This window comes from Apaloderma vittatum, unplaced genomic scaffold, assembly GCF_000703405.1.
Source record: "Apaloderma vittatum isolate BGI_N311 unplaced genomic scaffold, ASM70340v1 scaffold1305, whole genome shotgun sequence".
NCBI lineage: Eukaryota > Metazoa > Chordata > Aves > Trogoniformes > Trogonidae > Apaloderma > Apaloderma vittatum.
The window spans coordinates 20,707-38,867 of NW_009715239.1; the positions used below are offsets into that span (position 1 = coordinate 20,707).

The following is an 18,161-nucleotide window of genomic DNA, read 5'->3' on the forward strand; positions in this document are numbered from 1 at the left end:
TTTTGTACATTATCAACAACACACACGCCTTAGTCAAACCGAGTCAAAGTGCCCAAAATCACCAGCATGTACTCATAAATATTTTAACATAGAGCAAGCAAGGAAAATGTGGTTGATATTGATAATTTCCCCACAGAGTCTGAAAGAGGGGGGCTTGGTAAAGGGTTGCTGCACATCATTTTGCCAATAAGGTGAGAGCTGAAGTGCCTGATAGTGCTCTACTTCCCACTGCTTAGAAACAGCCTATTCATAACCTTACGCTTACTTTAATATCTTCTGGCAAACATCTCTCAACTCGTTTTTCCTTTAATCTTTTCAAAATGAGTTCAAGTGTAGCTTCCTTGGTGGGCTTCTTCTCCTTCTCCGTAACCTGTATCTCATCGCCATTTTCTTCATCCTCTTGGTCAAGAGAGGAACCAAAGCTTTTTGGAAGAGTGTTGCTTCGTGGACGTGTTTGAGGTATGAATTCTCCATCTGAGCTCCTCTGCTTTGCATCTGAAATGAAAAAACAATTGTTCAGTCCAAAGGTTTAAAAGAAGTAACTCTCTCAGTTTGTTTAACTGCAAATAAAGGAACGTAACAGTTCGCATAGGGCAAGTTTCTATTCTAATGAACTAAAAGCAAAGCCACAAGAATAATTCGATTTTGCTTTCCAACTAGTTTAGAATCCAGAAATGAAGCATTTCTACTGCTCTGTAGGAATTTTACTGAACGATCTTCGCCCTTTTGGTCATGTAGATAATTTCTGTTGATAGAAAACACAAAACTGTCGCATCTCTTACCTTTTATCTGCTTTCTCAATTTCGTAAGTTCAGTCATCCATTTTAAAACTTTTGGATTGGCTGCAATATCACTATAGGAGGGCTGAAAAGTAATACAAATTACATTTTGTGAAAATAAACACACCAAATCCTGTTTATAAATACTTCTTTCAAGTTTTGGCAATATGTATGACAGTAAAGGGGACTAGTGAGGTGGATGCCACTCAGCAAATCCCACTTGTGCCAACCCTACAGAAACCACTTGTAAAAACAAACTTGAAACAAGACATCGGAACTTGAACCAGAGAGTGGTAAGATGCTTCTGTCTCTCCACGTACTTCATCTGATATTGCCTCAGTCTGACTGCAGAAGTGTCACTGCCCGCCCTTGTGCGGGCTCAGGCATTACGGAACATTCTCTAATATTGCTCTTGCTCAGTTCACTTTTGCAGACAGCAGCATATTACAAAATTATTCCCATTTGTGAACCCAGTTATTCAGTGATGAACTACAAGCAGCAGCTCAGCTCTACCATGCAGTCCTTTATGCTGAGTAAAAGCAGAAGTGCTGACTTACCTTGCTGTTTTTCTCTTTTTCAAATTGTTCTTCAAATTGTTTTATTTTTTTCTGTAATTTTTTGACAAGCTGATAAGGTGTCTTGTCTTCCCTTTTGTCATCTTTTGAGCTAAAGGATGCTCTTCGCGTTCTGTATTAAAAACATTGATAATATGCCATTTAAATAATTAAATGAGTGCAAACAACTTGTATATTTGAGTAATAGATGACTAATTGTATTTTTTTTTCTTTAGTTCATAACAATTCTTTTCAGGTTTTCAGTCAGAGCTATTTATTTACTGAATCAAAACGCTTTGATCCACTTTGATCACATCCAAAATGTGAAGTGGTATTTTTTCCTCTCTAATTTCAGTAATACTCCTAACAGAAAAACAGCACTTGAAATTTAGGTGTAATCAACTAATGTACTGTTAATTGTCATTAAAACAGTTCAGATCTTTCTGGTGTCTGGGCTATTTAAGTTACCGGATACTCAGTATTTCTCGAAGTACTGGGCACAGAATAAAGGCCAGGCTAGAAGAACACTGAACAGTCTTTGGTAATCAGACAGCTCCATTGAACTTACGAGATACTTATCTAAAATATCAACACCTTCTGTTGGCCTCACTAATATACTTCTAGAGAAAGTTTTAAATGATATTTTGCACTTTCTCAGCTCCTTGACATTCGCTGCTTGTGAAAAAGTCCTGTTATTTCAAAACTGACCAGGTGAATTTTCTAGTACAGTTGTTACATGAGGCATCTGAAAGATCCCTCAACACCGCTAGTGACACCTATGTAGTTCAAGATTTTAGAAATACTGATCTAATAATCTGCTAGTGTAGATCCCTGTTAGTTTCAGAATAAGGAGAACATCTATAACCATCAGCACTTTTCAGCAAGCCAGTCTTCTGCATCATTGTAATAGTACCTGTCAATGATCTTCTGTGGCTAACCAGAGAAAACTGGGGTAATTATCTTTTTTGCATCAAAACACTTGTCAAACAAAGAACTGGAGACTCTAAACTTGGTCTCTCCCGCCCCAGATGCTTTTCATTCTTATGAGATTATTTTTTCCCTAACAAGCACAGGAATTCTTGTTAAATGCCCTTTCATAGTAACAGTAGTAGTGCAGGTGGTAGGTTATTTACACTTTGGGGGAGTCACGCTCTCCGATGTCACACAAACAACTTGCAGCCTTAGTTACAACTCTACTTCCATCCACTGGGTTAAAAGGGCTCAACCTTTGGACTCTGCAGGAGAAGACCTGCATTAACTGCCTTAACTTTCCACTGCACTGCTGTGCCATGCCGTGCTCTCTAATCCATCCCTTCTGAACAGAGACTTCCCACAGCCCAAAGGAAGAAGCTGTCCAGACCCTTACTGCACACTTCAGCTGGGATGGTTGGTACAGCTTCGCTCTCTTTACTGGGAGTGGATAACACACTATGCAAAACAAATCCAAAATTATGCAGCATGAAAATAAGTACTCATGCTACTGGGGGGAAAAAAAAGAAAAAAAAAAAAAGCCAAAACTTATGTAAGATCAGAGATCAGCAGTCCACCAGAGACTGGTAAACACAGGATATAAATACCATCTTCAGCCCAGGAAGCACCGTTGGAGCAGGTTGTCAGAAGCCCTGACCAAACGCCAGGGCAATCTGTGCAAGCCTGCACTATTTTTAGACTCTTTCTCTCAGCATCTGCCAGCGGCTACTTTTGAGAGACACGATACCATCCCAGACAGGCTCTGGTTTGACTCACTGCAGCAGTGCCTGGGCACACAGAACAGTCAAATGGCCGTAAAGCGCTACTTCTGACCTCGGGCTGCAATTAATTCAGATTGTGAACACCCATGAGGTTCTTCAACAGTTGTATTTCCATACTGGCAGCAACATCTCCTGCCCCAACACCCACCAAGTTGCATTAAAACACATACCTAACAAAAGAAAGTGCTTTGGATGAAGAATCTAACGTTTCTGGATCGTGTAAGAAACGTTGGCTTTGCCCAAAATCCAAGCTGCGATGTGACAGTACCGGGTGACAGTCTTCTTCCAGCGGATGATTAGTCATCCTTCCAGCCTGCGGGGAAAGCTGCGCTTCTCCAGATTCGCTGTCCTCCTGCCAGGATTTGAAAGCAGGAAACGGATCTAGAAGATAAAAGGGGGACACAAAACGGTATTTTTCTGTTAACAGAATTATAAACGAGAGTCAGAAGGAAACAAAAATGCATACCCAATGCTTAGGCTCATACGCTATAGTGGATGTGGTGTCGTACACAAAGTGAATAAAAACATTAAAGTACATCAGAAAGCTACAAACTCTGTCATATAACAATTGAAAGAAAAAAGGACTGAAATGAAGTATGCACACTAGGATCCCTTTTTCAAAGTGTATCTTGGGAGTACGCATTTCTGAACAGTTCTGCAGTGTAAGAGAGCCTTACTTGCTTATCCAAAACCTGAAGGTAAAAGAATCTATTTGCCTATTGCAATATTTTGCTGTGGAACTTAATTTTCCTACCATACACATCTACTTTGAAAGACTGTCCTCTTGGTTCTGAAGAAGGTAAGACTGACAACACCACTTTAGGCGCAATACCCATTTGCTTAAGTCTTTTTAAAGGAGTGCTGCTGCATTTTTAAGTTTCAATCCATCTTTATACCACTGAGAAAAAGAGATTTCTTAATTTGTGGAAGGTGATTTCTTTTAGGCAGGGGATTCCAAAACAATTTCTTTTTTAAATCACTATAAAAAGTTAGTTGCTAACATCCCTTGCAATTCTCAGATACAGTTTTCTCACTGTCGAACCTAAAGCTGACATGGTCTTCCAAGCACTTTAATTCCCACCCCCCCTTCCTTTCAGAGAGCTGCCTGTATTTTCCAGTTCAAATAAGAAATTTGAAAACTGGGTTCAAAGTGTGCAGAACAACAATAAAACCCACAAAGTAATCTTGAAAAAAAATAACCCTTGTACCTGCTTTCCACTGTACGTTTGCTAAGTGTATTGGGATTTTTTTGTTTTGTTTTTAAGCTATAATCTTGCCTGTTTACACAGTACAAGATACCAGAAGGGGACCTTTTAGGAAAAAAATAAAAAAATTGCGGATCAGAACATTCCCAAGAATTAAGGGACAGCAGGTGAAGGGTTAGTCAGAAAGCAAACCATAAACTATCAAAAGGCAGATAACTGAACGTATGGCGAACCATACTTACCCTCCCCTTCTCTCTGCAGATGCATTGTTTTGAAATCAATGAGGGGGAAAGTGATAGGGCATGGCGCTAATAAAATGAAAAAGAATGGCAAAAATACTGAAGTGAACACACAGCACAGTCAGAACAAACTATACATAACATGTAAAGCAGGAAGATACAGTACCAGGGAAAAACATCCCATCGCTTAGGCCAGCCCTGAGCACTCTCAGCTTCCAAGCAACCGCTAAGGCAGGTAAGGATGCTCAGTCCTGAGCAAATTTGAACTTTTTACTGAAAAGGTTTACAAAGAGCTGACACAGGAATAGTAAAAGACTTATTGTAATTTAAAGAGAGTCTCGTGCACCTTCACGTTAACAAAAGACAAGTTCTAAATACGTTTATGCTCACAGCTTGTAAATAATAGAGATGGCAGCCATTTCCCAAAAGCAGGACAAATGCAGAAAATAATAATCAGAATTACAGATACACTGATCTGCATTTGTTCCTTAAGCCAGCAAGCATCTAATGTTCCGTTTTGAGAACTCTGTTTGTTACAAGACTTTAAGTTTTCTATTATACAGGCTTTAATAACCCAAATCTTGTAACAAGATTTAGACTAGGATAGATTTCTTTGCAAAGCCAATCCATTTCAGTGGAACGCCACGAGTTCTTGCAGCGTCTTGGAAGGCTGAGATCATAACAACCCTTCTGAACAGGACTGGAAAAGAGCCACAGTTAAAATGCTTTGCAATGAAGTAACACCTCTCGCAAAATATCATGGTTTTGCCACTGAGAAGATTCATATTATAAATTTAAATACAGATATGCTACTTTCTTGTCAAAGTAAGAGTCATAAAGCTATTGGGGTAAGTAAAACCAAAGCAACGTTCATGAGCAGATTTAAGGACGTAATGAAAATGGAAGCCACAAACCTTTTGAGAATACGTATTAAACCAGATTAACACAAATAGAGGAGGCAACAAAATGTAATGTGCAAGTAAGCAATTCATGTAAATAAAACACTGAGAAATAAGCAGGACTTCATTTTTTAAAAAACTTAAGGTTACTAACTTGAGCAAAAAGAATGAAGATCCGGACTCAGTGTGTTGAGATGTCTGCAAATCAACTTTTGTATGGACCCGACCTACTCTGAACTGCTGGGTTAATGGTTGGACTCGATCTTAAAGGTCTTTTCCAACCTAAACGATTCTGTGACTCCCCGAACGTACAGTTTGCTCTGGCTCAAGATGACCAGCCAGCAAATATTTTACCAAGAGAGGCAAGCCAATCACACACTGCAAACCTCATCATTTGAACCAGGGTTAAAAGGGCAATTAATTTGGAAAACAGTCACCACTGGTGACAAATTACCAATAAGTCACCATCATCTGAGCTTCAGGACAAAGCTTTATGTGCTGGCATGGTACAATCATATGCTGCACTGTTAAACTATGCACATTCTGGTTATATTTCGGTAATTTTAATACTTACAGCAAACCAGAAGTGCAGTGATTCTTTGTTATCAGTGTGTTACCAACATTTGACCATGACACTTTGAGGCATCTCAAAGACTAGCTCTCACAGGAAAAGCCTGCTGGAAGTTAAAACCTCATCCCTGCATAGTAAATCTCCTTTACCCACCAAGTTGTATTTTGCAAGTTTTTTACAACTGGAAACAAATGGACTGCAGCCATTGTACTGTAGGTGACAGTTCACAGAATTTTAAGGAAATGTATCATTTGCATTTTTTACCTATGTGTGGTGGTTCAGAATATCAACACTAGGCAAAGGAAGCAGAATATAAGGAACACTTAATAGATAAGTACTTTGAAAAGATTATATTGAGAAGAGAGTTTTGTTTTGGTTACAACACGGTTATGTTTTTCCACAAGTAAAACAGCAGCCTAAACACTTATCACCACACACTTGAGCAACGAAGTTCAGTAAAGTCACAAGTTTAGAGACTTGCTAAACCTGGAAGGCCATGAAGAATAAGGTCACAAATATAAGGAAGCCTGCCTGAGAGAAAACTACATTTGAAACATTTTACTTTCCCTAAAAATCCAAGCAATGGAGGGAGAAGTGGCACGGGAGTAAAATCCATCTACAGTTTTAACTTTTATTTGAAAATTTAGAGCTCTTTCAAGTTGTCCAAGGACATGGAAACCAACACCTGACATTCCCTATGCCTACAACAAAACAACCAACAGATTTTTCAGAATAAATTAAATTGCTGTTTCATAGCTTAGCGATTTTAAGTCAAATTCAGCCAGCATTAGAACTTCAGTAGGTTACATTTAAAAAAATCCCACAAAACAAACAAAAACAAACCAAGACACAATGTAAATACTAACTGTATGACATAATCAGAGAAAGTCTTTTTAAGGACTTGGATGGGAGACTCAACGTCCTGGGAACCATAAGTTATTTTTCAAAACCTCTAGTACGGAATTTAGTATTTTTTGCTTTCTTTAGTTGCTCCTTTGACTATTTTTTTACACTTTTTCTAAGGTCCTTAATTAAGATGCAGATAGTTCTGAAACAGGATGGCACGTATGTCATGACTTGATCAATCTTACCATGTGTACAGGAACATATTATTCGGATTAAACTAAAGAGAAAAGCCTAAGTTGTCTTCTGCTTCTGCATTGCCAAATGTTCTATTTGTCATTCCTAGCTAACGATATGGGCAGCTAAAGGGTGAAAATTACCTTCCCATTTGTCACCACCAGATACATTCTTCAGATCTAGACGTGGTACTTGGACGCCCAGAGCTTCCTCAGAAACGTTAACGGTGCCGTCCTCCGACACCTCTGAATCCGTGTTTGCATTAAGATCACAAGTCTTGCTACTTGAATCCTGCATTTAAATAACACAACGATTTTATTATTATTTAACAACCAGAAATCAGACACCTAACAAATGCCAGCTCCAGCACTTCTGGAAATTTGGGCGAGGGAATAAAAATCTTCTTTCCTAACTCAAGAAATTACAAACAAGCTTCTCCCTCACCTCTAATAATAGTCAATTATTTGCATTACAAAACATTCCTTACATGAGATACACAAGTACAATCTTTCTGCGCTGCCAAATGTTTCTGCGAAGCGAGATGAGAGGGCTAACAAAGGCTTTGCAAACCTTGCAGCAGGCCAAACAACGTAAGACCTTAAAAGCTAAATTTACAGATTTTCTTAATATCTGTATTTCATGTAAGTTCATAAGATGCTATGCATCTGTACATAAATGAAACTGTAACCTTACCAGAAGCATCTCTGAAGATATTCTATCATTGTCACCAAGCAATATACTATTTTGCCTAAAAAGAAGACACACACCTCATTATAATTTTAAACAAAAATTCTTCACGGACAGTAAATAGTCTCCATTCCCTTTACATTTCACTCTTACATATGCTAGTCCAGTTTTAGCAGATATGCAATGTATTTCTTTAAAGGGATAACTACAATTCTGGGGAATAAAAGTTACATCGCTGCCCTCCCTCCCCTTTGCTCTTTACACTGAATTTCAAGCTGATGCATGTAAACAACTGGACTAGACTCAAGTTAGAAATAAAGACGGCTCACACCTTTATTCTCAAACGAGGATTTTAAAAGTCAGTTGAACTTGAGCTGAAATTTTAATCAGTGCTGAACTCAAACTGCAAATCAAAGTCTTCTGGCTAGTCACTATCACTGGTGTTAATTCCTCACTCATTAAGAGCAATATTTTAAAGAAAATCACTTTTTCTTCTTCTATTTTTTTTCTATTTTTCTTCTATTTCTCAGAACGTAGGGTTGCTCACAAAAAAATCCCACAGTATATATCAGATCGGCTTGTGCCTATGACTTTTAAAGTGCAGAAAGTTCCGTGCCTTTTATATCATCATCATTCAAAGGTAGCTCCACCTTCTCCTCTCTGTTTTCACATGTGAAAAAGTATGTTTAGTTCCACCTCCCATACATTACACCCGTTTGGTACACTTACTTTCCAAGTTCCACATTCTGCCATGTATATGACAAAAGAAAAATTAGTACCTTTCACTATTAGTTTCTCCATCAACATCTGCATCTTCATCACACGGTTTCAATAACACATCTGCAGCCTGTTGGCAAAAAGTTATGATTAGAAAGATTTGGGAACAGCTGTCCCAGCTGAAAACATCTCTGTAATCACCACTGACTACAAAAACCCCTCAAGAACCAGAAGCACGGCTCGTTGAGGGGGGTGGCAATCGTACTTTTGAACCATGTCAAATTTTTCCATCTAAAGTAAGGCCAGTAACTGGGTGCTTTCATCACTAGAAGACAGGCCATGACTTTCCATTTTCAGTTAAATCATTTTATTATTTATTTTATATATTAACACCAACAGCTTTACTGTAAATTGTCAAACATAGCATGAAGTTTGAGGTGACTAAAATCAGGGCAGTAAGTATATCCTAGTCTCAAAAATAACCGAGCTGGATGTAGATATACAAAATGGAATAAGACTGACAGACTTTCTAAAAGGAGTCACTAATCCCTGTTACTAAATAAAGTGGCAACAGAACTGGAAGGAGCCGAAGAAATGTTGGCATTTCTATGACAGCATCTCACAAAACAAGTCCAGATGAATCCTCGTCACCATTTTGTGCGCTAAAAGCTGGCACGGGACAGCTGACTACTTTAAGCATTTATGCCAAAGCCCAGAACTTCATTTCTTCAAGAAGTGTCTTATTTGGAGGAACATGAGAAATTTGACATATAAAACATGTCATTTAAAAATAACCGATTACATCTGGTTTCAGGCTTCAAGAAGCTCTTCACAAGTGATCTTTAAACTGTCTGAATACAAACTAAAGTAACCTGGAGTGTTCAAATATACATAACAGTTGGTGCTGACAGTAATATTCACTCTTACGAGACAGAACGCCATTATTCTGTTTATGTTATTTCAAGTCCAATTCCTATTGGGGGAAACAATTTTTAATTACAATGCATCTGTCGTCCTCCAGCGGATAATTTCCACTGTGGAGATGAGCTCTGCAAGTCTCACATAGTCGCACTTAGTGTGGTTGTGGAAGCAGCTGCTTCTGTTTCCATTTCAGACCCAGAGGAGAGCTCAGGGGCACATCTTTCGCTTCTCACAACCCTACGTGCTCCTCTCAACCTCCTTCATACAGAAGAACCAGCGTGTTTCCCTTTAACATCTCCCCAGAAGACACAACTCGCCAGTAACCTCTGCAATGGTGTATTAACAAGGTAGAAACTAACATTGAAAAGAAATAAAACTTCACCCCAGAATGACACCTTATCACTGCTCGCCACGGACAGAAGCATATCAAAAAGCAAAAAAGGCCAAGAATAACATCACAGAGGACCACAAAAGCACATCAACTCACGACTGCACATCCCCAAGCACCGGGTTCCCTTTATATTCTTAGCTCAGTAACGCACGTGGAACTCCAAAGCGCAATTTTCATTTCTCAGCTGTTCTTTGAAACCAACAAAACTGCCTACAATGCCCTGAAAAGCCACCAACTTGCTGTTTCTCCAGCCATGTTTGTGTTTTCCAAGTTTGGATTTCTAAAGCTCAGCTCAACGTTTCAACAAGGAAGCCGGGAGGAAGTAAAGCGTTAGGAGTTTAGATGAGAAACTCCCCACTGCTTTTGAAGGCTTTCATTGTCAAAAGCCTGAAAACCGAACACAAATGCTACAAATAAAAGAGAATGTACCCAGCCAGCCAGTAAAAGTTGTGTGGCAGAAACATGGAACTCTCCTCTGTACTTTCAACAGAGCTCTTGCCTGAAGTGGATAAAATGTCATCTAATTCCAACACTATGTTTTGTGCATTTTGTGCTATAGGAGAACAATCTCATAATTGTTAATAATAAGATTTGGCACTAAGGCATCAGGAAAGAACCTAGACAATCAATACATTCTGTGATATTTTAATTTACAGAACAGCATTCTAAAACAATAAGCCAGTTTAGCAGGAACAATCGAAAAATTTGGCTTGTTAGGTGATTCAAACAAGTCATTTGGGATCAGTGAAAGCAAACAGAAGGCTAGGAGAAAAATACATTACAATAGTGGAAAGTGCTGTGGCAACTTTTTGTTCTAATAAAATCATAGATTCCAGACAAGACTCACAGTTTCACTACGCTAAGGCATCCATTTCCATCTTCTCAAGTTCACGGACCCATTAAATTCTTCTAGTTAATTTAAGTCTACTTACGATAGGTTTGCTTATCTAGTTATCTTTCAGGAAACCCTCAGAAAGATTTATGGACTCACAGGCAAAAAGCTAAAAAACACTGCGGAAAGTTCTCTACACGTGCCTAGCAAATCTCCCTACCCACCAAATCTATTATTTAGACTTAGGACAATAAAAGTTTTACCAAATAAATCAGGAACTACAAACTTGAATTTTTCAGAAGTGCTCATCTGACAGCTCCACACGTGCCATTTCACACAGAATGCTAGAAACTTAATCCTCTTGCATTTCACTGTTATACTTTAATTCATTTTTGTCAGTACATATTTTACAGTATTGCTTGATCACAAAAAGATACTCTGAATGAGAAATCGATGGCTGCTTACTGATTGCATAACAGAAAAGCCAAAATCTATGACACCTGATAATTGTGTGGTTTGTTGTTATATTTTCAGTTGCTTTCTGAACTTCAAAAGCAACCTCAAGCATCATTAACGTTGTATTTTCTGGGAAAAACTGTTTTTTAAAAATACAAGTATTTTATTTTTACAAGTGTGGTAGCATCACACCCTAACAGGTGCTCATGTAGCACTCTAGACAAGTTTTTCTGCTTTGGAATACACATGGCCAATCCTGATACTTTTCAAGATGACTCTGTTAAACTTACAACCTCTTCGGGAGGTCACAAGTCTGATTATCTTTCATTTTAATTTTGCTAAACAGCTCAAGTGTAAGAATTCAAAGTGCACACCTATCAGTATGGAAGGACACAGGCTATTAGCACAGAAGTCAAATATCTAAGCCAAAAGTCCTTCAACTAGAAGGGAGATGAAGATGTGTTGAAAAGAACAGGACATCTGTATCTGCCGCAGAAGAAACTGTAAATAGTGAGAAAAGGCTTAATCAGCTACTTACAAAACCACACCTTCCTAGCATAAGCACAGTCAAGGGATTGCAGAGTCTCAAGGTGAGGGCTACTTCTACTCTTTCTTCACACACTACAAGGTGTGAATAACTGTGGGCTGTGCTACAATCACAGCTCTTTATCTTCTGCTCCTCAGGAAGCCTTTACCAACACAGATGCACAACTTGCTGATACACTGACTTACCTCAGCAGAAGGAAGGGCTGGTACCTGTGAAAGACCAATTAAAAAAAAAAAAGTTAGTCAAGGTCCAAACAAGTTGCACCAAAATACATTAAAAAATTTTCTCTGTGCATGTTTACAAAATGTGCCCAGCAGGGAAGGCAATTAACTGCACAGAGCAACAATACTATGAACGGCTTCATCAGAGCCATCAGGAAAACCTGGATCTCTAAAGGACTTTGCTAAAGTCACAGCAGTTTAAGATTTTCATATACAGAAGGCTCTTCGTCTCACCTGAATGCTTTCTTCTTCCTCAGATACAGTATCATGTTTCATAGCTTCGCTGTCTAACTCAGTGCAAACCAATACTTCAGAGCAGCCTCCTGTGTTCTCACTGCTACCAGTGTCATTATCTTCAATAACATCATTCCTACAGATAGGAACAGAAAGATTTTAGCAACCTGTCATTCCACCTTTAAAACAAGACACCGCTTTTTTTCTTTCCCTTACATAGTATCAAACATCAGGTTGGTTTTTTCCCCAACAAAATTACAAAGTTACTAGTAATATCTGCAATTTCAATCATCTGTAGGCAAATTTATGTCATTTGTACAGAGATTTACACCCCCTACTTACTATGCTAATCTAAGGAATAAAAGCACTAACAGCCAGAAGCAACGATACATTTAAACTCCTGTGACTCAATGAACTTGCTGTGGCTACAATCCTCTCAATTTTAAAGGTTGTAACCAGTATCATCATGTTCCCCTCCAGTGAGAAATCCCATTATTTCTAACATTTAATCTTCCTAGAATTGAACTTAAGGCTTGTAAGAGTACAACTAGATTAAAACTAACTTACACTGTATTCATGTTTGTATGTTCTTTACACACCACCATCCCTGTTACTGCGGTTCTCTAATTGATCACAAGCCTTTGGCTTCCTTGTCTGCTGCTTTAAAAAAATGCTCCTCCTCTACCAGATATATAGATATTAAACAGGATGGTTCAGATTTTAACATTTTAAGCTCTTTTTTTCTTAATTCCAGCAATTATTTTAAGTTAGTCTTAAGAAATCTGCACTGGATCACTGCATTTTTAGTTCCTCATTTAACTGTGTGTTTGCCTCATGCACGGGCTGCTGGCAGCCCTGCTCTCAAGGACCCAGATGACCTCTTCCAAGAACGCTATCATGTGTCCTCTATTACGGTTAATCCACAGTGGAACGATGATCAGAAGCATTTGAAACAGTCACTGTGCCAGAAGAGTATCTCGGTTTCAAACCCACAGTGATGGTACTTTTAGCCTCCACTTGTGAAGTCAGCCAGCCTTTAAAGCGCTTACGCTCTAACTGAAGGAATTCGGCAACAACAGGTTGTTCAGGCAATTACACACTTGCTTATAAATTACTTCAAAGACATTAAAACTCTAAAACTCAGTTTTAATTGATCATTACCAGCAATGATGACTACTTTTATGATCAACTGCTAACTTTAGTCTGACTTCCCATCACAGAGAAGACGTCTAAAAATGGTAAAGACCGAACAATTTAGAAAACAGCATTCGAGTCTCTGAATGCCGCATGGATTTCAGGCTCCGATCAACAAATTTGGGTACTGAAGTCCTACTTAACTACATGTTTTTGGAGTTTGGCTATTAATCATGACTATTTTTAATAAAACACCAAAATGTACCAGTTTCTCAATGCTGCCATGGCAATCCCTACACTCATAACACAGCAAGATCTACAATTTAAAAAAAAAAAGCTGATCAAATGAGGCTGAAACTCTGTGCTGAGTCACAGAGCTTATTCTATTCATTTTTAGCTGTTTCAGTGACACTGGCAGCCAGAGCAGTAAAATAGCTACATTCATGTGGAAAGATTGGATAAAGAAACTGAAACAGTATCTACAACTGCTTTCATACAGTAAAACTGTGTCGTAAGTAGCATCAGCAATGTAAGAACAAAAATACTTGGGTAAATTTCAATTCTTGTGCTACTTACACAGAATTCAGCAGTGAAGCACTTATACTTCACAACATTTTTAGTTCTAAGATCAACTGAAAATATTTGCTTCAAGAGCTGTCGATTACTGGCAACTGATGGAAGTTAATTTGTTTTAAAAATGTGAGATGAATTGAAGTTAATAACAAAAGTTGTAACTTTTGATTTGGGTTGGGGTGGGGGACTGGGGTAGTTTATTTTGGAAGAGTTAAGACAGAATCCTACAGAATTCCCTACAGATAAAACAAAATCTTACTGGTTGTTAGATCCTTCCTCATCCCCGCTGGGATTTTTTGCTTCACTGTTACAGCCCAGCCTGTGCTGCTGTATATGTTTAAGATCATTATCTAAGCTGCTCTGCAGGTCGAAAAGGTGCTGTTCCACAGCTGCTCTGATTGTTCTTTCTAAAATGCTAAAAAGAAAGACAGACAGAAAGCTCTTATTAGGATCTCCCCTTTTGCGTTGATCAACTATGCAGAAAGACAGAGATAAAACTTCACACACGACAGGAACCTTTGATGACAACTACTTCAAGGCAAAAAAGAGACTTTTTCCAAAAAGGCAGTGGAAATTACCACAGTTAGAATCTTTTATTTGGTAAGATTTACACAGTATTACGAAGCCTATTAACAAAATTTTAAGGGTAATCACATTACAGTGAATAACTTATATTAGGCTTTTATAAGTTTCTGTGATTTATTAAAAAATATTAATGTGACAGTAAAATCCTGTGTCTGTAATTGGTCAGACTAAACCCTGGAGCAGGCCCCACTTCAGCCCAGCCAGCTGTAACCCCTCCTGAACAAGGCTGTAATCTTAAAAGGTGAGAGCCAACAAATAACAGAGACAATGAGCAAGTACCTGATGAAGGACACAAGATAAACCCAGAGAGACATCAAGAAAACAACAGCATTCTTTAAAAATAGACTGAGCGCTGCTTAGCTAGCTCACCAAAAATACACAATTAGGCCTGTAAAAAAATCCTCCTGTAAAATTTTGTAATTATTTTACTCCATTTTTAACTCTGGAATTGTGCATTTACTTTTCCTCCGCATTTGTACACACAATTCCACCGAACTCTACTTGGTATTAACAACTAGAAGTGGTGCTAGAACCACAACGTGAATGCTGTAGGAATTTTCAAGTCAAACACCTATGACGCGCTTAAGGATAAAACTGAAGTGTTTTGGAGTCTAGATTCTACCATACTGTGCCCTCATGCTTCTGCAGTGGACAATGCTGACAGACAGGAGGTTTCTCCTGGGTTAGAGTTCGATGCCCTAAGGGAAACACCTCACACCCGAGTATGTTCGCTCACAACTAATCATCAAATCTACCGCAGCACTTTTTCCTGAAAGAAGACATGTATCTTCTATGCATGTTCTAGTGCCAGCAGAATTCAAACATTTTGTGTTTTCATTATACTTACTCTGCAGAGGCTGGCAAGATACTTATGGGAGAGATATGAGCACTGCAATAAAGAAGAAACAAGTTACATAATGCAGAAACTTATCACATTAAATAAAAGTCAACAGAAAGGGACTTATGAAACCCTTACAGACTGCATGTAATGTGGCAAATAGAATAAATATGCAAAGAAAACACTGAATCACAGTTCCTTTATTATTTAGATGAAGAAATCTTAAAGAAATACATCATAAAACAATGTTGTAGAAGCCGATTTTGGTCTCTCTCGAGTATATTATGAAGTATATTATGAAGCTATAAGCTCTCAGATGTACAGTCTTTCCCATGGGAAATATTAATCACTTAAGTCTCCACAGATTTCCTGACACCTTGCTTAAGAATGCAGATTTTAACCTCGCCTAAAGCAAATTCCAAATGACTGTTTTCCTCCACAGTCACAATTCATGGAGGTTCTTCCCCACCTGTCAGACTGTTGCATAATTCTGTTCTGTCATGTTCGACAGATCTGCAGCACCCTCCAAGGACAGCTACGTTTCAAGTCCAAGGCAGGCACCTTCCAGAGGTTTTGAGACAGAGCAAACCATTTGAAAAGCATCTGGAAATCTCCCAGCACAAGCCACTGGGAATATTAAATTCCTAGGAGAGGTGGAAGGGTGGCAAGCTCAAATAAGTTAACTCATCTGTATGTGGTCCCTCTACAATTTTCCATGAATACAATCCAAATTCATTAAAAACAGAACACTTGAATTTTATACAAAGTGATAGTAAATACGCTAAGAATGAAATAAGAGAATGCTATTGCAAACAGCAATTGGTTGCAACTTACATGTCTTATTCAGAAAAAAAATAAGATGAACAAATGCTTTTTTTCCTATTATACATGATGGGAAGAGTTATATAACTAAGCTCAAAAAGCTGAAAAATAAAATTTTAGTCTACTCTTTACCAAGCAACAACACTGCTGGCAGCCAATGTTGATTTTAAATACTATTTTCATGAACACACAAAGTAAACCTGGAAATATGAGTGAGCTTGCCACTCCATTGAAGAACTGAATAGATGCCACCTTTGCAAGACAGTTTTGACTGATACTAGTCTTGCTTGTTCGAAAAAAATACAGACAGTTTCTCTGCAAGAAATACCTTGGTTAGACCTTTTCAAGTTTATTAGCAGTTCCACTACCAGAGAGGTAGGATAATTAGACCACCTCAAGCAGACTGTCTGTTCTCAGTTCCTCTAGGGAGATGAAACACAAGCAATAAAGGACTTGCAATTCAACACTAACTGTAAGTGGTTACTGTATTTATTTAAGAACAGCTCTGCCCTTTTGCCTTAGACAGCCAGTACTGGGCCAACAGCAGAGAGCACTGTGTTTAAACACCACCACGGAACAACTGAAGAGGCAGGTGCTCACAGAAGGTTTATTTATTTATTTTTTAAATGGAAGCTTGATTTCGAATCAAGCTCACTTCAGGATTTGCGTGTTTCTTGCCTAGGTGCAAAACCAAAGCGGATCTATTCCAAATGCTTTAACAGAACAAGCAGCTCTAAAGTACTATTTCGGAATAGATGCTGCCACATAGCTTTGGGAAATTAAAACACCAGATGTAGAAGCCAGATCCTGTAGATACTAATTTCAAAGCTGCTGGATCAAACAAACTGAGAGTGAACACACTGGTATTTCAATATTTTCTTTCAAACAAATAGATTATAAGAAAAAGTTTACAGCTTAGGACACCTACATTTTGCTGATATTTCTGTGCACAGTTTAGCACAGCCCTACTACATGCTCCAAGCGTTTACGTTTCCTGGTAACTTTTGTTTTGACAATACTTGAAATAAAAACATTCAGACATGAAGCTGTAAATAAGTTCAGCTTTGTGAACGAGGTAAGAGGAGCACGAGCAAGAACCTCAGGGAAAAAAAACACCCACAGGATTTCAAAACAAGAAAAATGTTGGTTTAAGTATCCAATCTCCATCTCTTCAGCTAGTTGTACCAAAGTTGCATTATAAAATGTATACTTAATTTCCAAAAGTACTAATACATAGATGTACACACTGAAATCAATTTACTATTAAAACACAGTCTCTCGTAGGACAAACTGGGGGGTGGGGAAGGCAATCAGAGCACAGAATGTTCTAACACCCTAGTTGTAGAAGAGGGCAAAAAAAAAATAAAATCAATCAAGGGCACAAGTACACATACTAATTAAAGGAAAATGTGATGACCTGGAATCCTTTTATTCTTCCACTTGGGACAAGCAGGAACTGTGTCAAGAGTGGGGAGAATTAAACTCGTCTCTAAAGAATCCGAAAGATTTCAGACATGGTTCACAACAAAACGCTCCATCTCGCCGCGTAACCTTCAGCCCCCGTGTAGGATCCTTCACGAGCACTTTTATTAAACACCTTGAGACGCATTAGAGGTTCTCAGCAGAGATGTGCATAAATCAGCACTACTGTAAAGCCTGAAGAATCCTCTTACTACATAAAGAATATCTTATATCTTCAACCAATTACTTCAGCAATTAAGCACTTTTTGACAGAAATGTATCGGTCTCTTGGATGAAAATACAGGACAACTTTCAAAGCAATGTGCCACAGTTCAAGGATACTTTTTAAAAGCTGTAATTTATACTGCTAGACAGAGCCTCATCGCAGCATGACACAGCAAGACACAGAAAGGTAAACATCTTTGTTTCATAATGCTAACCCTCTTCTGACAATCCCTTTTTGCACTGTCTCCCTATCCACAAAACGTCCCAGTGAAAACACTGCTTCAGATAGAAAAATACATTAACTAGAGATAAAACATTTCAAAGTTTTTCTGGGAAATTACTGACTGTACATAGATTCTTACTTCTCATTACAAAATAAATCAGCTGTGACATTATTTCATTTCACAATACCTCTGAAACACATTTAACCTCCCAAAAT

At 38.3% G+C, this 18,161-nt stretch overlaps 1 protein-coding gene across 2 annotated transcripts in view; it reads right to left on the reverse strand.

Annotated features, from left to right (window-relative positions):
- The window catches only part of FAM13B (family with sequence similarity 13, member B), a 36,747-nt gene that overhangs the window by 6,560 nt on the left and 12,026 nt on the right, over positions 1-18,161 (reverse strand). For both annotated transcript variants that reach the window (XM_009869019.1, XM_009869018.1), the window contains exons 7-17: positions 15,224-15,265; positions 14,051-14,206; positions 12,085-12,220; positions 11,815-11,838; positions 8,545-8,612; positions 7,772-7,826; positions 7,222-7,369; positions 3,255-3,465; positions 1,337-1,466; positions 783-864; positions 266-495 (exon numbers count right to left, since the gene is read on the reverse strand). In XM_009869019.1, the coding sequence (XP_009867321.1) occupies positions 266-495; positions 783-864; positions 1,337-1,466; positions 3,255-3,465; positions 7,222-7,369; positions 7,772-7,826; positions 8,545-8,612; positions 11,815-11,838; positions 12,085-12,220; positions 14,051-14,206; positions 15,224-15,265 (1,282 nt within the window). The remainder of the gene's footprint in view (positions 1-265; positions 496-782; positions 865-1,336; positions 1,467-3,254; positions 3,466-7,221; positions 7,370-7,771; positions 7,827-8,544; positions 8,613-11,814; positions 11,839-12,084; positions 12,221-14,050; positions 14,207-15,223; positions 15,266-18,161) is intronic.